Raw genomic sequence first — 24802 nt, forward strand, 5'->3', positions numbered from 1 at the left:
TTCGATGGGGTTGAGGTCAGGGTTCTGTGCAGGCCAGTCAAGTTCTTCCACACCGATCTCGACAAACCATTTCTGTATGGACCCCGCTTTGTGCACGGGGGCATTGTCATGCTGAAACAGGAAAGGGCCTTCCCCAAACTGTTGGAAGCACAGAATTGCCTAGACTGTCATAAGTACTGTATTTTGTAGCATTAAGAGGCATAGCCCGTTATTCTTCCTCCACCAAACTTTACAGTTGACGCTATGCATTCGGGCATGTAGCGTTCTCCTGGCGTCCACCTAACCCAGATTTGTCTGACAGACTGCCAGATGGTGAAGTGTGATTCATGGCGGCAATCTTTACACCGCTCCAACTGACACTTGGCATTGCGCATGGTGATCTTAGGCTTGTGTGCGGCTGCTCGGCCATGGAAACCTGTTTCACAAAGCTCCCGATGAACAGTTCTTGTGCTGACGTTGCTTCCAGAGGCAGTATTTGAACCTGGTAGTGAGTGTTGCAACTGAGGACAGATGATTTGTACATGCTACGCGCTTCAGCACTCGGCGGTCCTGTTCTTTGACCCTGTGTGGCCCTACCACTTTGCAGCAGAGCCGTTGTTTCCACTTCACAACAACAGCCCTTACAAGAAGACTTTTGACGAACTGAGGTGGTGTCCTATGACGGTGCCACGATGAAAGTCATTGAGCTCTTCAGTAAGCAACAGGTGTCCGCAACGGGTCTGCCTGAAATTGCCGACTCTACTAATTTGAAGCGGTGTCCACATACGCACACATACACATTATATACAAAAGTATGTGTCATTATTGCTAAATAATTTCTCCCCCCCCAAAAAGATTTAGATGCAAGTGGCTGTTCCACTGGATGTCATAAGGTGTATGCACCAATTTGTAAGTCGCTCTGGATAAGAGCGTCTGCTAAATGACTTAAATGTAATGTAAATGTAAAATATACCATGAGGCAAGGCTTAGCTCTCGCAGATACAATTTTTTTCAAGAATGGGTTATTTTACCATTTTCATGCGCCTCCCTCATGTCCGCATAGGTCTGTACATGACAGGCTGTAGCCAAAGGCTATCACCTACATTTTGACATTTAGGCTCATTCTTTATGTACATTTACATACACTTGTGTTTTTCTTAACAGAATAGCTGCTGTTTCAGGGTTTTCAAATCAATTTAATTGGCTATTTTGGTTTGTTGCCTTGGTGTCCTAGCACCTCCCTTGAAGGTCAAACTGCCTAAAATCACAAAATTCCAGGCCTGGTCATCAGCCTCCCTCCACCACTGGCTACCCCCCTGGGCGCTGTGTGGCTGCCCTGCGAGAGGGAGAGTTTGTGTGTGGATGAGTTTGTGTGTGTCTGTCTATGCATGTTTGTGTGTCTCACAAACAGGTTCATGGGTCACTCTCTTCTCCTCCTGCTCCATGCTAAAAGATTTATGGTGTCCCAGAAGTGAATGTCAAGACGGCGTGCTACAGAATAAGCATCGGAACAGAACAGGGCCTTTAGTGGTGCTCACGCCGCAGAGCTGCTCTGGAAATGATATGGGAATCCAGTTGAGTGGAACAAAGACCCCTGGGTAGTGTAGTAACTATCACCTCTGGGCTCGTATGTATCAAGCGTCTCAGTTGGCGTGCTGATCTAGGATCAGGTCCCCGTGTCCATACATTCCAATTTAAAAGGCAAAACTGTCTCCTAGATCGTCAGTTACAACCTGAGAGTATAGGCAGGTTGTCATCATCATCATAGCCTTTAATGGTCATCTGTTAGGTCACAACGTCATCACCAGGGAATAGTCTGCTGCCTCTGCCGTTTGCTTAATCTGACTGACAAATTCTTTATTAATTTTCTGTCTGAGTGAACTGTAACTGCTGTCTCTGTGGCACATTGACAGTGATCTGAATGTGGACACACAGTGATTACTGCCCCCCCCCTGTCTGGTACAATTAAGCAGTTGAATGGAGCTGTTTTGTGACTCTCTTTCTGTGTCCCTGTCCTTCCACTTTCCAACCCCCCCCCCCGTCTGACTCCCGTTTATCTATATATCTTACTCTCTGTCTGTCTCTCTCTCTCTCTCACAGCCTGTGGCAGAGCCCATCCCTATCTGCAGCTTCTGCCTGGGGACCAAGGAGTCGAACCGCGACAAGAAGCCAGAGGAGCTCATCTCCTGTGCAGACTGTGGCAACAGCGGTGAGTAGCACTGTGGCAGCACGGTTTATATATGCTGGGACATCAATGAAGCGCTGCCTGCTACTTCCCCTCCCTGCCTGCACCTTGGATTTATGTCTCGGGTTTCATTTGAATACTAGGTCAGATGTCGTTTTTGATTCGTCGAACTAGGCTAAATGTATGTTTCGACAGGCTGTTCTGTTAGATGTCTGAATCTTTCAGTTTGTCGTCATGGTTGAGCTGGATCTATACGGCTTTTGGAGTGGTGTTTTGATCTCGTGTGGTTGTCAGGCTTGTGAGTGTTTCGACGTTGTTGATCTGTGTCCCCTAGGCCACCCGTCCTGTCTGAAGTTCTCACCGGAGCTCACGGTGCGAGTCAAAGCTCTGTGGTGGCAGTGCATCGAATGCAAGACCTGCAGCAACTGTCAGGATCAAGGCAAAAACGCGGTGAGTGCTTGTGTGCCTGGTTGTGCTTCGGCTCAGAACTATTTTGGACGGCTGCTAGAGATGGTTCTCTCCCTTCTGAACGTCCAAGTACAGGACTGGTTGAAGGCAAATGGTGGAAATGTAAGTTCAGCGTAAACATGATGTGCAGGGAGTGACCAAATATGTACTGTGTGTGTGTGTAGGAGAACATGTTGTTCTGTGACTCCTGTGACCGGGGCTTCCACATGGAGTGCTGTGACCCCCCACTGATGCGGATGCCAAAAGGTAAACCCCCCCTCTCCCACCCCTGACCCGTCTAACGTACCCAATAAAACCCACTTAAACATACACAGTCCCTGGAAAGACCTGCGCCTCTCTGCAGTAAATGGATCCACTGTGCATCTGAACGACTATGGCCACGAGGTAATTGGTAACGAATGACAAAGCTCAGAAGGACCACAAACCCATTTTCCGGCAGTTTAATGAAACATATCCTTTTTTTTGTTGCTGTTCTAATGCTGCTAGTACTGTGTGGTCGGTGCATGTCCTAGAATAGTAGTAGTACCGAAGAGGTTTAATGCCAGCTAAGCTAATACACAATGCTCTGATCTGCTCTCCCACCAGGCATGTGGATCTGTCAGATGTGTCAGCCCAGGAAAAAGGGCAGAAAGCTCTTACATGAAAAGGCAGCACAAATCAAACGGCGCTACAACGCACCACTGGGACGACCCAAGAACAGGTTGGTAACGCGACAGAGAGGGCGGCTGCCCGGCAGCACCATCCGGGAGCCAGCAGGTCGGGCACGGCGTGTCGCTGGACCCGTGAAACACAGCAGGCAACTTCAGATCGGCCCCGCTACAGTTTCACTGGCCGGAGTAGACCATTTCCCATGACCACGAACTGTTTAATGACAGGGCCTAATAACTAAAAATAAAAGGTCTGCTGTGTTTCATGCTGGAAATGAAGCTTTGTCGGAGCATAAGAATCTAAATATGAAACTCACCGATCGACGTTTTAATGTCTGGAGTCGAGGACCGAGCCTTACTCATTTGTTGACACTTCGATCATTGGAAACATGAATGACGATCTGTACAATCGATCATTAGTTTAGTTTTTACGTTTTGGCTGTGTTCAGTGGCTCTTGACGCTTCCAAATGACCAGTCCTTAGTTGAGGTCTACCAAAAAAGCCGATACCTATTAATTGGCCGATTTGATAATTATTATTCTTTGTTGTTGTAATAATGACAATTTCAACAATACTGAATGAACACTTGTTTTAACTTGGTATAATACATCAATAAAATCAATTTAGCCTCAAATAAATAATGAAACATGTTCAATTTGGTTTAAATAATGCAAAAACAAAGTGTTGGAGAAGAAAGTAAAAGTGCAGTATGTGCTATGTAAGAAAGCTAACGTTTAAGTTCCTTGCTCAGAACATGAGAACATATGAAAGCTGATGTTTCCTTTTTAACATGAGTCTTCAATATTCCAAGATAAGAGGTTTTAGGTTGAGGTTATTATAGGAATTATATGACTATTTCTCTCTATACCATTTGTATTTCATATACCTTTGACTATTGGATGTTCTTATAGGCACTTTAGTATTGCCAGTGTAACAGTATAGCTTCCGTCCCTCTCCTCGCTCCCCTACCTGGGCTCGAACCAGGAACACATCGACAACAGCCACCCTCGAAGCAGCGTTACCCATGCAGAGCAAGGGGAACAACCACTCCAAGTCTCAGAGCAAGTGACGTTTGAAACGGTATTAGCGCGCACCCCGCTGACTAGCTAGCTATTTCACATCGGTTACACCAGCCTCATCTCGGGAGTTGATAGGCTTGAAGTCATAAACAGCTCAATGCTTGAAGCATTGCAAAGAGCTGCTGGCAAAACGCACAAAAGTGCTGTTTGAATGAATGCTTACGAGCCTACTGCTGCCTACCATCGCTCAGTCAGACTGCTCTATCAAATCATAGACTTAGTTATAACATAATAACACACAGAAATACATGCCGTGGGTCATTAATATGGTCAAATCGGAAAACTATAATTTCAAAAACGAGATGCTTATTCTTTCAGTGAAATACGGAACCGTTCCGTATTTTATCTAACGGGTGGCATCCATAGGTCTAAATATTCCTGTTACATTGCACAACCTTCAATGTTATGTCATAATTACGTAAAATTCTGGCAAATTAGGCGGCCAAACTGTTGCAAATACCTGGTTCACCTGGTTAATATTACCTGCTAACCTGGATTTCTTTTAGCTAAATATGCAGGTTTAAAAATATATTTCTGTGTATTGATTTTAAGAAAGGCATTGATGTTTATGGTTAGGTACACATTGGAGCAAGGACAGTCCTTTTTTGCGAATACGCACCGCATCGATTATGTGCAACGCAGGACACGCTAGATAAACTAGTAATATCATCAACCATGTGTAGTTAACTAGTGATTATGATTGATTGTTTTTTATAAGAGAAGTTAATGCTATCTAGCAGCTTACTGCATTCGCATAACAGGCAGGCTCCACGTGGAGTGCAATGAGAGGCAGGTGGTTAGGGTGTTGGACTAGTTCAAATCAAATGTATTTATATATAGCCCTTCGTACATCAGCTGATATCTCAAAGTGCTGTACAGAAACCCAGCCTAAAACCCCAAACAGCAAGCAATGCAGGTGTAGAAGCACTAGTTAACTGTAAGGTTGCAAGATTGAATCCCCGAGTTGATAAGGTAAAAATCTGTCGTTCTGCCCCTGAACAAGGCAGTTAACCCACCGTTCCTAGGCCGTCATTGAAAATAAGAATTTGTTCTTAACTGACTTGCCTAGTTAAATAAATATGAAATAAAGGTATTTTTGGGGGGCCAAATCTGTGTCCAAAAATACCGATTTCCGATTGTTATGAAAACTTGAAATCGGCCCTAATTAATCGGCCATTCCGATTAATCGGTCGACCTCTAGTCCTTAGTCGTCTGTGTAGTGTGTTGCTTTTTCCTGCTGGGTCTCTGACCAATCCTGTCTCCCGTTGCAGACCAGGCCGGCCCTTCAAGAAGCTGGGTGGGCCAGGTGGGCGTGGCCGGCGGAAGGCGGACCGTCGCTCACAGTGCTCCTCCCCGCGCTCGTCGTCCAGCTCGTCCTGCGAGGGTTACCCTGGCGACGATCGGCTGCTGTTCTCCCTGCGGGAGGACTCGTCGGAGCAAGGCGGCCTGCGCTTCAACAGGAAGACCAAGGGCCTGATTGATGCCCTCACCAAGTTCTTCACGCCCTCGCCAGACGGACGCAAGGCCCGGCACGAGGTGGACTACTCCCAGCAGTACCGCATCCGTAAGAAGGCCATACGTAAGGGAGAGGGCGACGACAGGACAGGTGAGGAGGGGAGGCTGGAATAATGTGTTGAATACTGAGGGTGAAGGAGAGGCTGTAGTGGCTTTATTTGTGTCAGTCAAACGTCGCTCTTCATACGGTGTTCCTCAGTCAGACTCAACACCTGCAGAACTTGCTTACTGTCCAGAAGTTTGTCCACACACCTCACGGCCCAACGCCTCTCCCCCTGTTTGACCTAGATAGTTTGTGTATGTGCTGATATATGTAGGCTACGCCATTTTTTAAAAATTGACGTAGTTCTGTCCTTGAGCTGTTCTTGTCTATTAATGTTCTGTATTATGTCGTGTTTGGTGCGGACCCTAGAAAGAGTAGCTGCTGCTTTCGCAACAGCTAATGGGGATCCTAATAAAATCCCAAATACCATTTACAAGTTCCAGCACTTTGTGTCTGTCAGAACCTTAAGACATGACTGTTCTGTTCCCTTTCTGTAAGTGTCCCGACGGCTATTTCTTCCCTTCACAGACAATCAGGACAGTAGTGACTGGCGCGAGGATGAGGACAAGCTGCCAGGACATGAGAACCTGACCGAGAAAGACGTGGAACTCTTCAGACGCATCCAGGAGCTGGCACTACAGGTAACCACAGACAGATAAGGAAAGAAAGTCTCGCTGTCCGTCTCACTCTCGTTGTCCGTCTCGCTCTCGTTGTCCGTCTCGCTCTCGTTGTCCGTCTCGCTCTCGTTGTCCGTCTCGCTCTCGTTGTCCGTCTCGCTCTCGTTGTCCGTCTCGCTCTCGTTGTCCGTCTCGCTCTCGTTGTCCGTCTCGCTCTCGTTGTCCGTCTCGCTCTCGTTGTCCGTCTCGCTCTCGTTGTCCGTCTCGCTCTCGTTGTCCGTCTCGCTCTCGTTGTCCGTCTCGCTCTCGTTGTCCGTCTCGCTCTCGTTGTCCGTCTCGCTCTCGTTGTCCGTCTCGCTCTCGTTGTCCGTCTCGCTCTCGTTGTCCGTCTCGCTCTCGTTGTCCGTCTCGCTCTCGTTGTCCGTCTCGCTCTCGTTGTCCGTCTCGCTCTCGTTGTCCGTCTCGCTCTCGTTGTCCGTCTCGCTCTCGTTGTCCGTCTCGCTCTCGTTGTCCGTCTCGCTCTCGTTGTCCGTCTCGCTCTCGTTGTCCGTCTCGCTCTCGTTGTCCGTCTCGCTCTCGTTGTCCGTCTCGCTCTCGTTGTCCGTCTCGCTCTCGTTGTCCGTCTCGCTCTCGTTGTCCGTCTCGCTCTCGTTGTCCGTCTCGCTCTCGTTGTCCGTCTCGCTCTCGTTGTCCGTCTCGCTCTCGTTGTCCGTCTCGCTCTCGTTGTCCGTCTCGCTCTCGTTGTCCGTCTCGCTCTCGTTGTCCGTCTCGCTCTCGTTGTCCGTCTCGCTCTCGTTGTCCGTCTCGCTCTCGTTGTCCGTCTCGCTCTCGTTGTCCGTCTCGCTCGCGCTGTCCGTCTCGCTCGCGCTGTCCGTCTCGCTCGCGCTGTCTGTGTCTCTGTCCTGTCTGTCCTGTCTGTGTCTCTGTCCTGTCTGTCCTGTCTGTGTCTCTGTCCTGTCTGTCCTGTCTGTGTCTCTGTCCTGTCTGTCCTGTCTGTGTCTCTGTCCTGTCTGTCCTGTCTCGTCTCTGTCCTGTCTGTGTCTCTGTCCTGTCTGTCCTGTCTGTCCTGTCTGTGTCTCTGTCCTGTCTCTGTCCTGTCTGTGTCTGTCTGTCCTGTCTGTGTCTCTGTCCTGTCTGTCCTGTCTGTGTGTCTGTCTGTCCTGTCTGTGTCTCTGTCCTGTCTGTCCTGTCTGTGTGTCTGTCTGTCCTGTCTGTGTCTGTCTGTCCTGTCTGTGTCTGTCTGTCCTGTCTGTGTCTCTGTCCTGTCTGTGTCTCTGTCCTGTCTGTCCTGTCTGTGTCTCTGTCCTGTCTGTGTCTCTGTCCTGTTTGTGTCTGTGTGTCTGTCTGTCCTGTCTGTGTCTCTGTCCTGTCCCTCTCTCGCTCTGTGTGTCTGTCTCTCTCTCTCTCGCTCTGTGTGTCTGTCTCTCTCGCTCTGTGTGTCTGTCTCTCTCTCTCTCGCTCTGTGTCTGTCTGTCTCTCTCTCTCTCGCTCTGTGTCTGTCTGTCTCTCGCTCTATGTGTCTGTCTCTCTCGCTCTATGTGTCTGTCTCTCTCGCTCTGTGTGTCTGTCTCTCGCTCTGTGTGTCTGTCTCTCGCTCTGTGTGTCTGTCTGTCTCTCTCCCTCGCTCTGTGTGTCTGTCTGTCTCTCTCCCTCGCTCTGTGTGTCTGTCTGTCTCTCTCCCTCGCTCTGTGTGTCTGTCTGTCTCTCTCCCTCGCTCTGTGTGTCTGTCTGTCTCTCTCCCTCGCTCTGTGTGTCTGTCTGTCTCTCTCTCTCTCTCGCTCTGTGTGTCTGTCTGTCTGTCTCTCTCTCTCTCTCTCGCTCTGTGTGTCTGTCTGTCTCTCTCTCTCTCGCTCTGTGTGTCTGTCTGTCTCTCGCTCTGTGTGTCTGTCTGTCTCTCGCTCTGTGTGTCTGTCTGTCTCTCGCTCTGTGTGTCTGTCTCTCTCTCGCTCTGTGTGTCTGTCTGTCTCTCTCTCTCGCTCTGTGTGTCTGTCTGTCTCTCTCTCTCGCTCTGTGTGTCTCTCGCTCTGTGTGTCTGTCTGTCTCTCGCTCTGTGTGTCTGTCTGTCTCTCGCTCTGTGTGTCTGTCTGTCTCTCGCTCTGTGTGCCTGTCTGTCTCTCGCTCTGTGTGTCTGTCTCTCTCTCTCTCTCGCTCTGTGTGTCTGTCTGTCTGTCTGTCTGTCTCTCTCTCTCGCTCTGTGTGTCTGTCTGTCTCTCTCTCTCTCGCTCTGTGTGTCTGTCTGTCTCTCGCTCTGTGTGTCTGTCTGTCTCTCGCTCTGTGTGTCTGTCTGTCTCTCGCTCTGTGTGTCTGTCTGTCTCTCGCTCTGTGTGTCTGTCTGCTCTGTGTGTCTGTCTGTCTCTCTCTCTCGCTCTGTGTGTCTGTCTGTCTCTCTCTCTCGCTCTGTGTGTCTGTCTGTCTCTCTCTCTCGCTCTGTGTGTCTGTCTGTCTCTCTCTCTCGCTCTGTGTGTCTCTCGCTCTGTGTGTCTGTCTGTCTCTCGCTCTGTGTGTCTGTCTGTCTCTCGCTCTGTGTGTCTGTCTGTCTCTCGCTCTGTGTGCCTGTCTGTCTCTCGCTCTGTGTGTCTGTCTGTCTCTCGCTCTGTGTGTCTGTCTGTCTCTCGCTCTGTGTGTCTGTCTGTCTCTCGCTCTGTGTCTGTCTGTCTGTCTGTCTCTCTCTCTCTCGCTCTGTCTGTCTGTCTGTCTCTCTCTCTCGCTCTGTGTCTGTCTGTCTCTCTCTCTCTCGCTCTGTGTGTCTGTCTGTCTCTCTCTCTCGCTCTGTGTGTCTGTCTGTCTCTCTCTCTCACTCTGTGTGTCTGTCTGTCTCTCTCAAACTCTGTGTGTCTGTCTGTCTCTCTCAAGCTCTGTGTGTCTGTCTCTTTGACTGTCTCTCTGTGTGTTTCTCTCTCTGTGTGTGTGTGAGAGATCAGCTTCCCTCCATATCTTTCTATCAGTGTCTATTCCATTGTGATTCCTCACTGGTACAGACGCTGCAGAGCTTCAGAGCGTTGCTGTACATCACAGGAGAAACTCTCATTGCCAACGTTGTTTTATTCTCCTCCTCCTCCCGTCAGACTTTTCTCTAGGATTTTATAATTGATGGCTTCCCTTTTTTGTTGTGGTTTGTTTACAAATGGTGTAGAATAGACGCATTTTGGTACTGCTCGCTTTTGTCTTAGAGTGGATCCTCTCTCCCCTGTCATGGCAGTCAGTGAAAAAGACCTGACACTGTAGGCATGGGTGAGGGGCCTCTCTGTGTGTGTGGAAGCGTGTGGTTACCAGCGTGTCAACAGCACCCAGTGGCAGATGCTTAGAGTTTCCACTCAAGACAGACCAGAGAGCTAATAATAATCCTATGAGCACAGGAGACCAGTTTGTTTCTGCTTTACTGTGCCTGTGTGAGTATGTCTTCCTGTCACTTAAGTGTGTGTGCTTGTGCTGGGTTAGGCAGGGGGCAGTCAGAAAGCCCAGTAATCCCTGGTGTGTAATCTCTGTCTGCTCCATGCTCTTCTTAATCCCCTGTTGGAAAACCTGGCCTTCGCTTGATGCTGTTGCTCCAAAACTGAACTCTCCTCTCTTTCTCTCACTCCGTGTGTGTCTCCCTTTCTTTTTTGTCTTCTTTGGTCTATATTTTTTTGCCTTTGCAGAAAGTCGGGGTGACCGGCCCTCCAGATCCCCAAATGCGCTGCCCGTCTGTCATCGAGTTCGGCAAGTTTGAGATCCAGACTTGGTACTCTTCTCCGTACCCACAAGAGTACAGCAGGTAACGAACGACACGACCCACGCTGCTTTTCCCCACACACGCTCCACTCTGAGTCAGTCCACTGTTAGTTTGCGCTCGTGTAACGGGATGTCTCACCCTTTCCCCCTCAATCTTCTCCCTCCTCTGCCTGGTCCAGGTTGCCTAAGCTCTACCTGTGTGAGTTCTGCCTGCGTTACGTCAAGAGTCGCAGCATCCTCTTCCAGCACATGAGGAAGTGCGCCTGGTTCCACCCTCCAGCCGACGAGATCTACAGGAAGGACGACGTCTCCGTGTTCGAGGTGAGACTGAAAGAGGGATACAAGATGGGGGGCGAGATCACCTCCCCGCCACAAAACCACCCTGCTCCTTCTATGTCCTCTGCCAAGGGTGGCAGTGTCTCACAGGCATTTGTCAAAGACTCTTGTTCCCCCACTGAGGTGTCAACTGTTCCCAAAACCACCTTGTTATAATATTGACCCACAACACAGAGCACCGCCTTATGTGAAGCTACGGTACCTAGATTGTTATCTAGTACAACTACTGCTAGTCTTTTTCTTTTGTTGTACCTGGAACCGGGACTGCTTGTGTTAAAACTATCACTCCGGAACCAACTATCGTGGTGTCAGCTAACAGTCTGAGTTCCTGACCAGCGACATCCAATGTGCAGACGGTTGAGAACCGCTGTACCAGTACATACTGCAGGCCTCTAATTGAGGGCCCGTCAGTCCATGGCCGTCCGTCTGTCTTGTAGGATAGCGTCTGCAGTTTCTCTGCCTCTCCAGCCCGCCTCGTCCCCTCCTGTCCTCACTCAGCAGCAGAGTAGAATAGCTGGGATGTCTGGCTGCCTGCCAGGGAGCCCCTTGCTCGCCCAGCCTGGGACACCAGGGATGCCATGGCTTCACATCGTTGGCATCATTGTCTGAGGCTATAAAAGCAATCGACTCCCCTCCCGTATCCCATGAGTGTCTCAGAGTTACTGACGTTGCGGTTCGGAAACGGGCTGAATGGTGCAGTGAAGACTGCCCTTTTGACCGTGGGTCATTGTAGTCAATTGTGAATAATTGTCTTTGTCAGATTGGTGGTTGATGTCTGTGCTCATGATGTGCAAATCAAATTTCCTTCTAGGAAATATAGGTTTTCATTTCATTCATTGTGTGTGTGTGTGTGTGTGTGTGTGTGTGTGTGTGTGTGTGTGTGTGTGTGTGTGTGTGGTCTCAGGTGGATGGGAACATGAGCACAATCTACTGTCAGAACCTGTGTCTGTTGGCCAAGCTGTTCCTGGACCACAAGACGCTGTACTACGACGTGGAGCCCTTCCTCTTTTACGTTCTCACACAGAACGACAGCAAGGGCTGCCACCTGGTGGGCTATTTCTCCAAGGTACGTCTAACCACCAAATACATTTATAGATAGATAGATTTATATATACACATAAGTATACACATAAGCAACGTTCCGTCAAATTTCTTGGGGGGCAATGAGCAAATTTGAGGTCTTGTGAGTGGAAACGTTTTTTTAGCGTAACTTCCCGGCGCGTTTACAGTGAACACAGGCTGTACCCTTACAGTTTTAGACAGTAGCCAATAGGCTATTTGAGCATAATGTAGGACTATCAGACTGGCCTACCAATAAAACCAAAGGAGCAAATCCCATAACATTTTCACAGGGAAATACTGTAGCTTTTGATTTCTCCATGTAGCCTATATATGCGGTGGTCAATGCGGGCCTACATTACGTGAGACTTTAAAAGAAGTTTGTATATTATGAAGGGCTTGACATTGATGAATGATTTTGTTTTCTTGGTCTGTAACACCATGGGCCAAATAGATTACTGTAAATGGCATTTTATTGAATGACGCAAAAAAAACATTCAACAAAATGTAACCGTTACCACACACAGAATTAGGCGTAAGATACCCTTTGCCTATTGGCTTATTTGCCTATTGGCTTATTTGCATATTCAAGCCAGTCTCAAAATACAACACTGCCCCTTTAATTAAGACACAAGCTTTTTTTTTTTTTAAGTTGGCCTGACCGGCGTTTTCATAGACTGCTTGAAATGTGGCCGACACGTTTTGTGCTCTTGTAGGAAGCAGCAACTCCCCATTACTGACCTATACTTATCTTTAACTGGGCTTTATAACGCGCAGACTTGCAAAGAATAGCAACAATTGTGCACTCGCGCTGCGCTGATCTGAAAAGCGTATTCACTTGTGGGTGCTTGAAAGACCTCTCGTGGACAAGCCCCCGTCAATAGAATTCTACTCCGTGCGCTCTGGCTCTGCCTAAAACAAAATCCAACTTCATTTTGCTGCATTGAAAAGGGGCCGAGATGCAATGTTTATTCGATCACAGGGAAAAAAACATTGATTTATGTAACGCAAACCAATGGGGGCGAACTCCACCTCTTGCGTCAGTCCTGGAGGAAGTTGTACATTAGGAAACACAACAGGGTGAACCCACAAGTTTTTTTAGGTACAGATCTAGGACCAGCTTACCATCCCAAAAATCCTAACCTTAACCGTTCCGAGTGGAAAAGCCCAAACTGTCTGTAGATCACTGTCTAGGTGCACCTTCGTTTAACTCTGGTGAATCCCTCCGTGTGCAGAGCAACGACCACAGCTGCTTTGACACTTTCTCTGTCTCCCCCGTGTCTGTATGGATGTAGGGGCTCCTATTCACATAGGCTGCCTGCCAAAACACAGCAATTATCTTAGTACACACACACACACACACACTATTGCGCTGCTCCCAGGACATCACCGCCGCGCTGCACCACCTCATACTGGAGCAGAGAGGGGAGTGGTGAGACATGCACACACAGTCAAAATCATGACGCCATCACAAATTCAACGACAATGTGTCTTTAGGTCGGTGTCTACACCAGGGCTCTCCAACCCTGTTCCTGGAGAGCTACCCTCCTGTAGGTTTTTTGCTCCAACCCAATGTAACTGACCTGATTTTTCAGTTTATCAACCAGCTAATTATTAGAATCAGCTGTGCTAGATTGGTGATAACCAATTGGACGGTAGCTCTCCGGGGAACCCTGGTCTAGACGCACCTTCCTTCTACTCCGGGGGAATCCCTCTGTATGCAGAGAAACCACCACTGCTTTGATGCTGTCTCACCCCCCTGTCTGTCTGTCTACGGCTGCAGGTGCTCCTGGAATCGGCCAAAACACAGCAATTATCTTACCACGCTCACAAGACTCCTGCTGTATGTACTAGCACAGGCTTGCTCTGAGTGTGTTTCCATGCCTACTCTCTCTACCACTCTACCTCTCTCTCTCTCCTCTCCAGGAGAAACACTGTCAACAGAAGTACAACGTGTCCTGCATCATGATTCTTCCCCAGTACCAGCGCAAGGGCTACGGCCGCTTCCTCATCGACTTCAGTAAGGAGCTCCACTCAGGCTCTCAGCCAGGCTCTTACCTCCGCTCCCCAGACCTCGTTGATGCCGAAGCAGGGGTTCTAAACTGCTGTAGAGTTCTTGGTCAATGCCATCGGAATAGCAGTCAATCCCATTCAATTGAACTAGCAACATGTTGGAATCTGACTCAAAGTGCCTGTAATGAATAACGTCCGGTCCAATTCCTTGTTGAGCTGAATAATCAAAACCGCATTGACCCCTTCCTACTCTGCTTAGCTGGTTGAATTGGATGGTTTAGAAGGTGTTGGTTATTCTGTGGAAAAGCTGGACCACTATCATGTAGTAACAGGGCAAGTAGTGGTAGAAAAGGTAGCATGAATTTATTTCACACGGTCTGACTGAATCGTATACACCAATAGTCAGACAGAAATGCCGTCAAATGTAAATGCGCCTCGTGCCACCGACTGATTTTTAAAATGAACTTTGTTCTCCGCCCGCTCCCGTCTCTCTCTCCTCTCCCCTCCAGGCTACCTGCTGTCCAAGCGGGAGGGCCAGCCCGGCTCCCCAGAGAAGCCCCTGTCAGACTTGGGGCGGCTGTCCTACACGGCCTATTGGCGCAGCGTGGTGCTGGAGTGTCTCCATGAGGTCCGAGACCGCCAGCTCACCATCCGACGCCTCAGCAAGGTCACGGGCATCTGCCCCCAGGACATCACCGCCACGCTGCACCACCTCAACATGCTGGAGCAGAGAGGGGAGCGGTGAGACATGCGCTCGCACCGTCAGAGGCGTAACCACGATGCCGTCACAAATTCAACGACATGCTGGCTACCAAGGCCATTTGAAAGCTGACAAGACTATTCTACAGCATGGAACACGTGTCTGTTTGGGAGTTATTTGTTCAGAGTGGTTCTTCCCTCCCTGTGGGGTTTTACCCATCTGTCTGAACAACACCTTGACCTCCCCTGTCTCTGTCCCCCTGTCCTGTAGGCTAGTCCTGGTGCGCAAGGAGAAGCTGGTGTCCACCCACATGGTTCGCCTCATCGCCAGGCCCCGGCTGCTAGAGGTGGACCCTGACTCTCTCCGCTGGACCCCCGTCATCATCACCAACACTGTGGTGTCGGAGGGAGAGGAGGAGGAGGAGGAGGGAGAGGAGGACACCTGCAAGGAGGTGAGGATAATGACGCTTCAGGTTCTAAAAGAAATGACAATACTGTGTGTATTAGGGTGGTACATTATGGAGTTAATTTTATATTTTGAAACAGATCAAGCCTAGCCACAAGGTGTCTCCGTTCTCCTGGCTCATCCGAGGAGGCGAGGAAGAAGAGGAGAGAAAGTGCTTCCCGGGGTTCCCCGCTAGCCAAAGCTCTCCGGCCTCCTCCCCAGTCCGCTGCCCTTTGCCCATCCCCGACCACCGCCCCCCTCCCCCCGCCAACGGAGAGCGCCGGGGCAGGGGCCGCCCGCCCAAGAACTGGCCCTGGGGCAAGGTGAAGGATGGGCCGCGGGCCGAGAGGCGGCCGGGCCCGGGACGACCCCCAAAGAGCCGGGTGGAAGTGCAGGATGATGATGATGATGAGGAGGAGGAGGACAGAACTGAGGGCACTAATGCCAGCCCCACATTCGGCAGCAGCCCACCCTCCCTCTTCTCCTCAGACAGGCAGCAGGCAGATTCTACAGGCACCATCAGGCCCCTGGAGATGCTTGGCAGGCAATCTGTTGTCCCACCCCCACGCAGCAGAGGGCGGCCTCCCAGGAAGAAGAGGGGCTCCAAGCGCAGGCTGAGTGAGGGGCCCGGGGAGGCCTTGCCCCAGTTGCCCCTGTCACCCAGGCTCAGCGACCTGTCGCCGGTCAGACGGAACTGCTTCAGTGAAAGCAGCGAGGAAGAGGATGGCGACGATGACGTGGAGACGGGGGATCACTCCCCACCCATCCTCACAAAACCCACCATGGGGCTCAAATGCAAGGTGAATGGAAAGACTGGATCTGCTGAACTGCTTGATATAGGTCACTCCAAATGATAAGAACGTTGTGACCTCGAAAGAAACATTAGTAACGTGTGTTGACCTCTTCCAAAATAAGAAATTCACACTTTCTGCTTGCAACGTTTTACTGTTTTCAATAGCTTTTCCATGTCTCCCCAGAAACCGTTGAGGAAGAGGCGCATGCGTCAGCGCAGCCACAGCCACAGCCACGCCCATAGCAGCGTGGTGACCGAGACCATCTCCGAGACCACAGAGGTGCTAGATGAGCCCTTCGTGGACTCTGACTCTGAGAGGCCAATGCCCCGGCTGGAGGAGGAGACCCCCCTGAGGCGCTACCCCCCGGGCCGCTCCGCCCTCCGACACACGGACCCTACGGCCAAGCGGGGCCGACGAGCCAGTCTCACAGAGTCTGAGGAGGACGGTGAGTCCACAGGGCTAACAGAGCAGTTATTTACAGTTGGGCAAAAAAGTATTTAGTCAGCCACCAATTGTGCAAGTTCTCCCACTTAAAAAGATGAGAGGCCTGTAATTTTCATCATAGGTACACTTCAACTATGACAGACAAAATGAGGGGGGAAAAATCCAGAAAATCACATTGTAGGATTTTTAATGAATTTATTTGCAAATTATGGTGGAAAATAAGTATTTGGTCACCTACAAACAAGCAAGATTTCTGGCTCTCACAGACCTGTAACTTCTTCTTTAAGAGGCTCCTCTGTCCTCCACTCGTTACCTGTATTAATGGCACCTGTTTGAACTTGTTATCAGTATAAAGGACACCTGTCCACAACCTCAAACAGTCACACTCCACTATGGCCAAGACCAAAGAGCTGTCAAAGGACACAAGCAACAAAATTGTAGACCTGCACCAGGCTGGGAAGACTGAATCTGCAATAGGTAAGCAGCTTGGTTTGAAGAAATCAACTGTGGGAGCAATTATTAGGAAATGGAAGACATACAAGACCACTGATAATCTCCATCGATCTAGGGCTCCACGCAAGATCTCACCCCGTGGGGTCAAAATGATCACAAGAACGGTGAGCAAAAATCCCAGAACCACACGGGGGGACCTAGTGAATGACCTGCAGAGAGCTGGGACCAAATTAACAAAGCCTACCATCAGCAAGAGCATTGAAGATGAAACGTGGCTGGGTCTTTCAGCATGACAATGATCCCAAACACACCGCCCGGGCAACGAAGGAGTGGCTTCCTAAGAAGCATTTCAAGGTCCTGGAGTGGCCTAGCCAGTCTCCAGATCTCAACCCCATAGAAAATCTTTGGAGGGAGTTGAAAGTCCGTGTTGCCCAGTAACAGCCCCAAAACATCACTGCTCTAGAGGAGATCTGCATGGAGGAATGGGCCAAAATACCAGCAACAGTGTGTGAAAACCTTGTGAAGACTTACAGAAAACGTTTGACCTCTCTCATTGCCAACAAAGGGTATATAACAAAGTATTGAGAAACTTTTGTTATTGACCAAATACTTATTTTCCACCATAATTTGCAAATAAATAAATAAAAAATCCTACAATGTGATTTTCTGGATTTTCTTCTCTTATTTTGTCTGTCATAGTTGAAGTGTACCTACAGTGCCTTGCGAAAATATTCGGCCCCCTTGAACTTTGCGACCTTTTGCCACATTTCAGGCTTCAAACATAAAGATATAAAACTGTATTTTTTTGTGAAGAATCAACAACAAGTGGGACACAATCATGAAGTGGAACGACATTTATTGGATATTTCAAACTTTTTTAACAAATCAAAAACTGAAAAATTGGGCGTGCAAAATTATTCAGCCCCTTTACTTTCAGTGCAGCAAACTCTCTCCAGAAGTTCAGTGAGGATCTCTGAATGATCCAATGTTGACCTAAATGACTAATGATCATAAATACAATCCACCAGTGTGTAATCAAGTCTCCGTATAAATGCACCTGCAATGTGATAATCTCAGAGGTCCGCTAAAAGTGCAGAGAGCATCATGAAGAACAAGGAACACACCAGGCAGGTCCGAGATACTGTTGTGAAGAAGTTTTAAAGCTGGATTTGGATTCAAAAAGATTTCCCAAGCTTTAAACATCCCAAGGAGCACTGTGCAAGCGATAATATTGAAATGGAAGGAGTATCAGACCACTGCAAATCTACCAAGACCTGGCCGTCCCTCTAAACTTTCAGCTCATACAAGGAGAAGACTGATCAGAGATGCAGCCAAGAGGCCCATGATCACTCTGGATGAACTGCAGAGATCTACAGCTGAGGTGGGAGACTCTGTCCATAGGACAACAATCAGTCGTATATTGCACAAATCTGGCCTTTATGGAAGAGTGGCAAGAAGAAAGCCATTTCTTAAAGATATCCATAAAAAGTGTTGTTTAAAGTTTGCCACAAGCCACCTGGGAGACACACCAAACATGTGGAAGAAGGTGCTCTGGTCAGATGAAACCAAAATTGAACTTTTTGGCAACAATGCAAAACGTTATGTTTGGCGTAAAAGCAACACAGCTCATCACCCTGAACACACCATCCCCACTGTCAAACATGGTGGTGGCAGCATCATGGTTTGGGCCTGCTTTTCTTCAGCAGGGACAGGGGAAGATGGTTAAAATTGATGGGAAGATGGATGGAACCAAATACAGGACCATTCTGGAAGAAAACCTGATGGAGTCTGCAAAAGACCTGAGACTGGGACGGAGATTTGTCTTCCAACAAGACAATGATCCAAAACATAAAGCAAAATCTACAATGGAATGGTTCAAAAATAAACATATCCAGGTGTTAGAATGGCTAAGTCAAAGTCCAGACCTGAATCCAATCGAGAATCTGTGGAAAGAACTGAAAACTGCTGTTCACAAATGCTCTCCATCCAACCTCACTGAGCTCGAGCTGTTTTGCAAGGAGAAATGGGAAAAAAATTCAGTCTCTCGATGTGCAAAACTGATAGAGACATACCCCAAGCGACTTACAGCTGTAATCGCAGCAAAAGGTGGCGCTACAAAGTATTAACTTAAGGGGGCTGAATAATTTTGCACGCCCAATTTTTTCGTTTTTGATTTGTTAAAAAAGTTTGAAATATCCAATAAATGTCGTTCCACTTCATGATTGTGTCCCACTTGTTGTTGATTCTTCACAAAAAAATACAGTTTTATATCTTTATGTTTGAAGCCTGAAATGTGGCAAAAGGTCGCAAAGTTCAAGGGGGCCGAATACTTTCGCACGGCACTGTATGATGAAAATTACAGGCCTCATCTTTTTAAGTGGGAGAACTTGCACAATTGGTGGCTGACTAAATACTTTTTTGCCCCACTGTATGTAGCAATGTATAGGTAGGTGTACAGTAGCTAGTCATTGATATACAGTACTTGCTTGAGTAGATCTGTACGTGTAACAATGGATATCTCTCTCCCTCTGTTCTCGTATAGAACCCACTCCTGTTCTGAAGTCAGTTGCCTCCCTACGGAACCCAGAGCCCACGGCCTCCGCAGACACCCCAGAGTCCCCCGTCAAGAAGAAGAAAGGCTGGCCCAAGGGCAAGCCCCGCAAGCCCCTGCACTTGAGAAAATGGCCGGGCATACCACCTGGCAGCGGGGCCAACCAGAACGCAGGGGACACCAGTCTGACCACCTCGGGCGACCCTCCGCCCCCCAAGGTCAAGATGAAGCCGGGCCCCAAGCCCCGGAGCTGGTACCTACAGCGGGCCCAGGAGGAGGCCAAGAGGCAGGAGGCAGAGCGACCGAGGCTGGGTCTGGGAGGGGGGCAGCAGCTAGACAAGCATCCCAAGCAGCTAGAGGACCGAGCCTGCAAGAGGTCCTCCAGAGCTGCAGCTACCGACAATGACAAACGCAAAGACTCTGATGAAGAGGACGACTACCCCCCCAAGCCCGTGGAGCAGAAGATCCCCAAGAGGCGGGGGCGACCGCCCAAAAACCCATCCCTGCTACAACAACCCGTCCCTAAGCCGCTCCCTGTCTCGGAGCCAGAGGAGGAGGAGACAGAGAGGGGCTGGGTAGAGGACAAACAGAGCCATCCACCGACCCGCTCCCTGCTCTCCCCGTCTTCTACCGGAGGCCCCAGTGCCCCCCAGCCCAGCAGGCCAGACAAGAACAGAGACATGGCTGACAGGGAGGATGAGGAAGACGAGGAGAGGGAGGACGAGGAGTGTGCAAGCCTGGGCAGCAGCAGCAGGAGGACCGTGGCAATGCCAGGCTCGGGGAGCAGACGCAGCGAAGACCATGATGCAGATGACGAAGGAGACGGACACCTGGAGGACAAGAGCAACAGCAAGAAGAGGAAGAGCCAGGACTCTGAGGAGGAGGAAGAGCCTGCCTCCCCCGCCTGCTCTCCGCCCGTCAAAGAGGAACCCCAGGGTGGGGAAGGTTTTTTAGACATGCAGGGAAGCGTGCAGGCCAGAGATGCCTATGTCAGCAAGCAAGAGGAGGAGGACGAAGAGGAGAACGACGAAGAGGCGGAGGAGGAGCTGCAGGAGGTGAAGTGCCGGCCGCTGGACGCAGCACAGGACGAGAGGAGGCGGCGGCGAGAGGCGGAGGAGTCAGCAGCGGCAGCTGCGGCGGTGGAGACTGTGACAGCCATCTCAGTCCCCTCCGAGCCCCTAGAGCAGCAGCCGCTGCACCCCGAGGACAAGGCTGTCACGGTGCTGATTGAGCCCCAGCACCCCCACCAGCACCCACACCCCCATCAGCACCCCGACTCCTTCAAGGAGGAGCTGACCCACCACCATGGGTCCCACCACGGCCAGCACCACCACAACAACGAGCTGGACCTGGAGACGGTGCAGGCGGTCCAGTCTCTGACCCAGGGAGAGGCCCAGGACGAGGAGCCAGAGAGCCACGGGGTCTCCCACGGAGCCTACCAGGATTGTGAAGAGACGCTGGCCGCCTGCCGCACCCTGCAGAGCTACAGCCACGCCGGGGAGACAGAGGAGGAGGCTACCCACCTGGCTTTGGTGGAGGAGTGTGGAACCTCCCAACACAGCAGCCCCCTACCCCATACCAACCCCCCCATGACCCCCTTACCCAGCCAATCAGTCCGCTCCGTCAACAGCCCAGCAGGCGTGACTCCAGGAGGGGTGATGGAGTCTGGGCTGGGGCAGCAGAGAGAGGGCACGCCAGGCCCTACTGGGGGAACAGGGGGAGGGGTGTACACCCAGATCACCCCTGAGCACCCCAGCTCTCTGTCAGCACCGTCCCTGCAGAACATGGAGACCAGTCCCATGATGGACGTGCCGTCGGTGTCGGACCACTCCCAGCAGGTGGTGGACAGTGGATTCAGTGACCTGGGTAGCATCGAGAGCACCACAGAGAACTATGACAATCCCAGCAGCTACGATTCCACCATGGGCAGCGGGGGAGGGAACAACAGCGGTAACCATGCGGTCGCCTCGACCTCGTCGGCGGCGGGCTCTTCCTCTAACTCGGCCACGCCCTCCTCACAGGGCAACAGCTGCTCCTTTGTCCCGGCGCCCGGCCTCACGTCTCCCAGCGGCGCCGTGACATCACAGCTCGCCATGGGCAGCTGCAGCCTCATCCAACAGACCGGGCCAGGGCCCAATAATGGTCCGGGAGCCAACATGGGTGGCAACAACAGTGTGTCTCAGCCTCCGCTGCCACCCCGTCCGCCGTCTGTTAACACCCACCAAGGCATCAAGTCCCCTCAGAGCTTTGTGAACGAGAGGCCGCCCAGCGCCAGCCAGCAGTCCCAGAAAAAAGTGCAGCAGCCCCCTCAGCAGCAGCAGGCTCCCAACCCCCAGCCCTCGGCCCCTCCAAACCCCCACACGCCCCAGCAGCAGCAGCCCCTATCCCAGTGCAGTATGGGGAATGGCTTTGGCTCCACGCCAATGATCATGGAGATCCCTGAGAGTGCCTCCCAGGGTGGGGGCCGCAGCCTCTACGAGCGGATGGGCCAGGACTTTGGTGCAGGGGGTTACCCCCAGCCCTCGGCCACGTTCAGCCTGGCTAAGCTGCAGCAGCTCACCAACACCATCATGGACCCCCACGCCATGCCCTACTCGCACTCGGCCTCTGTCACATCATACGCCACCAGTGTTTCTCTGTCTAACCCCGGTCTGGCCCAGCTTTCCCCCTCACCACACCCTCCCTTAACCCAGGGCCAGGCCACCATGAGCCCCCCTCCACAAATGAGCTCTGGCTCCATGAACCTGGGCTCCCTGCAGCTGCAGTGCAACATGCCCACAGGCAACATTGGCCTGCCTCCCCCGCCCCACACCCAGAGGCTGCAGGGCCAGATGGCCACAGTGAAGGGCCACATCGCCATCCGCTCCAAGGCCCAGCTGGCCCCCGCTCCCTCCCCGCACCAGCAGCAGCTGTACGGCCGCAGCTCTGGGTCCGTGGCCATGCAAGGCTCGCCCCGTACCCTGGCCGTGCAGCGCAGTATGATGCCCAACCTCATGCCCACGCCGGCCGGTTACAACACCATGAACATGAACCAGCTGAACGCCATGTCGGCCGGCTACCGCATGCCACAGCCTATGATGAACAGCGGTTACCATGGGAACCCCCCTTACATGAACCAGCCCGCCCAGTACCCCATGCAAATGCAGATGGGCATGATGGGGGGGCAGGGGTACCCGCAGCAGCCTATGCAGCCCAATCACCACGGCAACATGATGTACACGGGCCCCACCCACCACAGTTACGCCGGCGTCCCCAAACAGTCGCCTTACATGAGCAGATGAGTAGAGAACCCCACAGCAACGCCGCAGCTCTGAAGAGATGGGGGACACTCTCCGACCTGGCACTCTGATGTAGGGAGGGACTCTGCTGTCGCCTCTCTTTACTGTATTACTTGGTGTTGAATCCACCCTCTCCAAAGCCAGAGCGAGCATAAGGGGAGAGCAAGGGGAGACTATTTTCAATGTTTTGTATGTGTAATTTTGTTCTATTCAGTTGGATTCATCCCCCACCCCCAAGCTGGCTGTGTAGGGAGTATGCTGGCACGATACATAACGTGTAACTGGACCTCTGGTACTGTCTGGCAGACTGCACTAGTCTAGTCAGACCTACACGACACGCTCCTCTCTGGCACAGTTTCTACGCTAACGGAAGGCTCCCCTCCACTGTTTACTGGGAGGAGAGTGGAGGAGGAAGAAGATGGGCTGAAACATGGACTTTGGAGGACCTTACATTGTCAAAACTGAGAGGTTAACTAAATATATTAAACCATGCACACAATATTGTAATTGACATAGGAAGCCTTAACTTGGAAAAAAAGAGACTGATTATAATTGTAGATGGACATTTCTTTCAATATATTTGAATACTTTCATTGTTTTTATTTTGACAACCGTTGAAAACAACTTGCGTGCAGTCCAACCTCTCTATGCTTTGGTCTTGAAGTAAGGCATACTGAATTGGTGGTACACCCTCTAGCGCCCACACACACACACACTCTCTCTCACTCTCACACACACACTCACACACACACACCTCTCCATTGCCACTTGGTGAGCCGGGGCACTTCAGTCTCAGAGTTGAGATTCATGGGTCCTAAGTGTCACAACAGTGTCAGGAGTCTGTCTTCCTGGTAGGAGGGTGTGTATCTGGGGGGGGGCACCACTCCACCCAGGATGCTGTAGCTGTTCGTTCTGGAATGTTTCGATGTAAATATTCTGCTACTTCCTGTCGATTCACAGTCCAGCATTGTCAGTCAGTGAGCCAGCTAGTCTCCCCTCAGTGGCAGGCAAAAGACATTGCAGCACTTACATTTTATTTTAAAAAAATAATAATGTTGGTCACACTCTACAGAAGGCTATTATTAGGCTAGGTGTATGTCTGTCATCCCCATGCAGTTTACCTTCCAGGGAAAGAGATGAGGTCTGCCAGGTGGAGTAACTCACTGCTTTAAGGAAAACCAGCTGTTGGAAATGAGCTGAGCCACTTCATTCAAGTGTTAGTAACCCACAAACCGAGGTCAAGGCATCCTCTCTGAACACTGTTTTCTGTTAAAAGGAGTCAATCTGTGCAAGTCTGCAGTGCACTTCCATTGATTAGTAGAGATGTCTGCGCTCTATGGACCATTGACATACGGAGAGGTGGCCAATGCCAAATACTGTGCATTGTGTACGCCTTGCCCCCCCACACACACAGACATCTGGATGGTCACTGTGTTAGGATGGGACGGGTGGTGGAGGAATTGACCCAGTTGTCTCAATGTTCCAGTATTCAAAGTCAAAATGAAGATGCTTTTCTTAGACCTGACGTTTTCATATATTATTTGTTTTTTTGTTTTTTTAATTTCTCTGAACTTTATCAGACTGGGCAGCTTTCTTTTATGACACAAGCTGACTCTTTTTGACTTTAGAAAACCTATTGTAGAGAATGTTTTTTCTATAATATAAAAAATAAATATTCTGACATTGGTACTGTCATTTTTTTCACTTCTGTTTCAGGAAAAAAACTACATTTTTTAGCTCGACTCTTGAGGTAATATTATTAAGAAATTCAAAACAAAAAAAAAATCTCACTTTTAGTGAATTTAAGATGCCTTTTAACCTCTCCATTCCATCTCATCTCTAGAGTTTTCTATCTTTGTGTAGTATATTAATGCTATTTTAAAACAAAAGGAAAAAACATATCTGAAGGCCACTTAGCCGTTCTTTTGTTTTGATTTTCTTTGTGTGTGTGTGTGTATAGGACGACTTCCTTGCGTTTTAAGAGGCATGTAAAAATGAGCTCAGTATATTTGTCTGTTTATATCGCTTCCCTTTTTGTATCCTTTGTAATTGTACATGGTGCATTGTGAGCTAAGAGAGTACAAGATAGAGGTGAGGCTGGCTGGGTGCATAGCGATGGTTTATAGTGCCCTGCTGCCTCTGTCTCTCTACTTTGTCCCTGTATGTATTTCCATTTATTTGTTTTTCTTTCTTAGCAAGTACTTTCAAAGAACTCTGTACATTTTAACATAAAACAAAAATAAATTATGTTGAGCCATGTATGTTGTCATGTTATTTTTTTTTATCTATTGTTCGGACTTTTAATAATTGCTGCTCCTTGGCAGTGATTTTCTCACTTTAACCAGAAATTAATTGATTTCAATTCTTATTTGCTATGTGAAGCTGGCTCATATATATACCGAACAAAAATAAACAATTTCAATGAGTTACAGTTCATATAAGGTAATCAGTCAGTTAAGCCCTAATCTATGAATTTCACATGACTG

General features: G+C 49.9%; 1 protein-coding gene across 1 annotated transcript in view; it reads left to right on the top strand.

Annotated features, from left to right (window-relative positions):
* LOC118393384 (histone acetyltransferase KAT6A-like) overlaps window positions 1–24575 on the top strand; it is a 42074-nt gene extending 17499 nt beyond the window's left edge. Inside the window, exons 3-17 of the mRNA XM_035786017.2 lie at window positions 2080–2188; window positions 2499–2614; window positions 2797–2878; window positions 3218–3332; window positions 5630–5964; window positions 6445–6557; window positions 10172–10287; window positions 10424–10565; window positions 11485–11646; window positions 13566–13659; window positions 14162–14393; window positions 14623–14803; window positions 14898–15596; window positions 15774–16035; window positions 19030–24575. Of these exons, the coding sequence (XP_035641910.1) occupies window positions 2080–2188; window positions 2499–2614; window positions 2797–2878; window positions 3218–3332; window positions 5630–5964; window positions 6445–6557; window positions 10172–10287; window positions 10424–10565; window positions 11485–11646; window positions 13566–13659; window positions 14162–14393; window positions 14623–14803; window positions 14898–15596; window positions 15774–16035; window positions 19030–22319 (6048 nt within the window). The 3' untranslated portion in view covers window positions 22320–24575. The remainder of the gene's footprint in view (window positions 1–2079; window positions 2189–2498; window positions 2615–2796; window positions 2879–3217; window positions 3333–5629; window positions 5965–6444; window positions 6558–10171; window positions 10288–10423; window positions 10566–11484; window positions 11647–13565; window positions 13660–14161; window positions 14394–14622; window positions 14804–14897; window positions 15597–15773; window positions 16036–19029) is intronic.
* Window positions 24576–24802: the final 227 nt, after the last annotated feature.

The sequence above is a fragment of the Oncorhynchus keta genome, chromosome 14 (genome assembly GCF_023373465.1).
Source record: "Oncorhynchus keta strain PuntledgeMale-10-30-2019 chromosome 14, Oket_V2, whole genome shotgun sequence".
Classification (NCBI taxonomy): domain Eukaryota; kingdom Metazoa; phylum Chordata; class Actinopteri; order Salmoniformes; family Salmonidae; genus Oncorhynchus; species Oncorhynchus keta.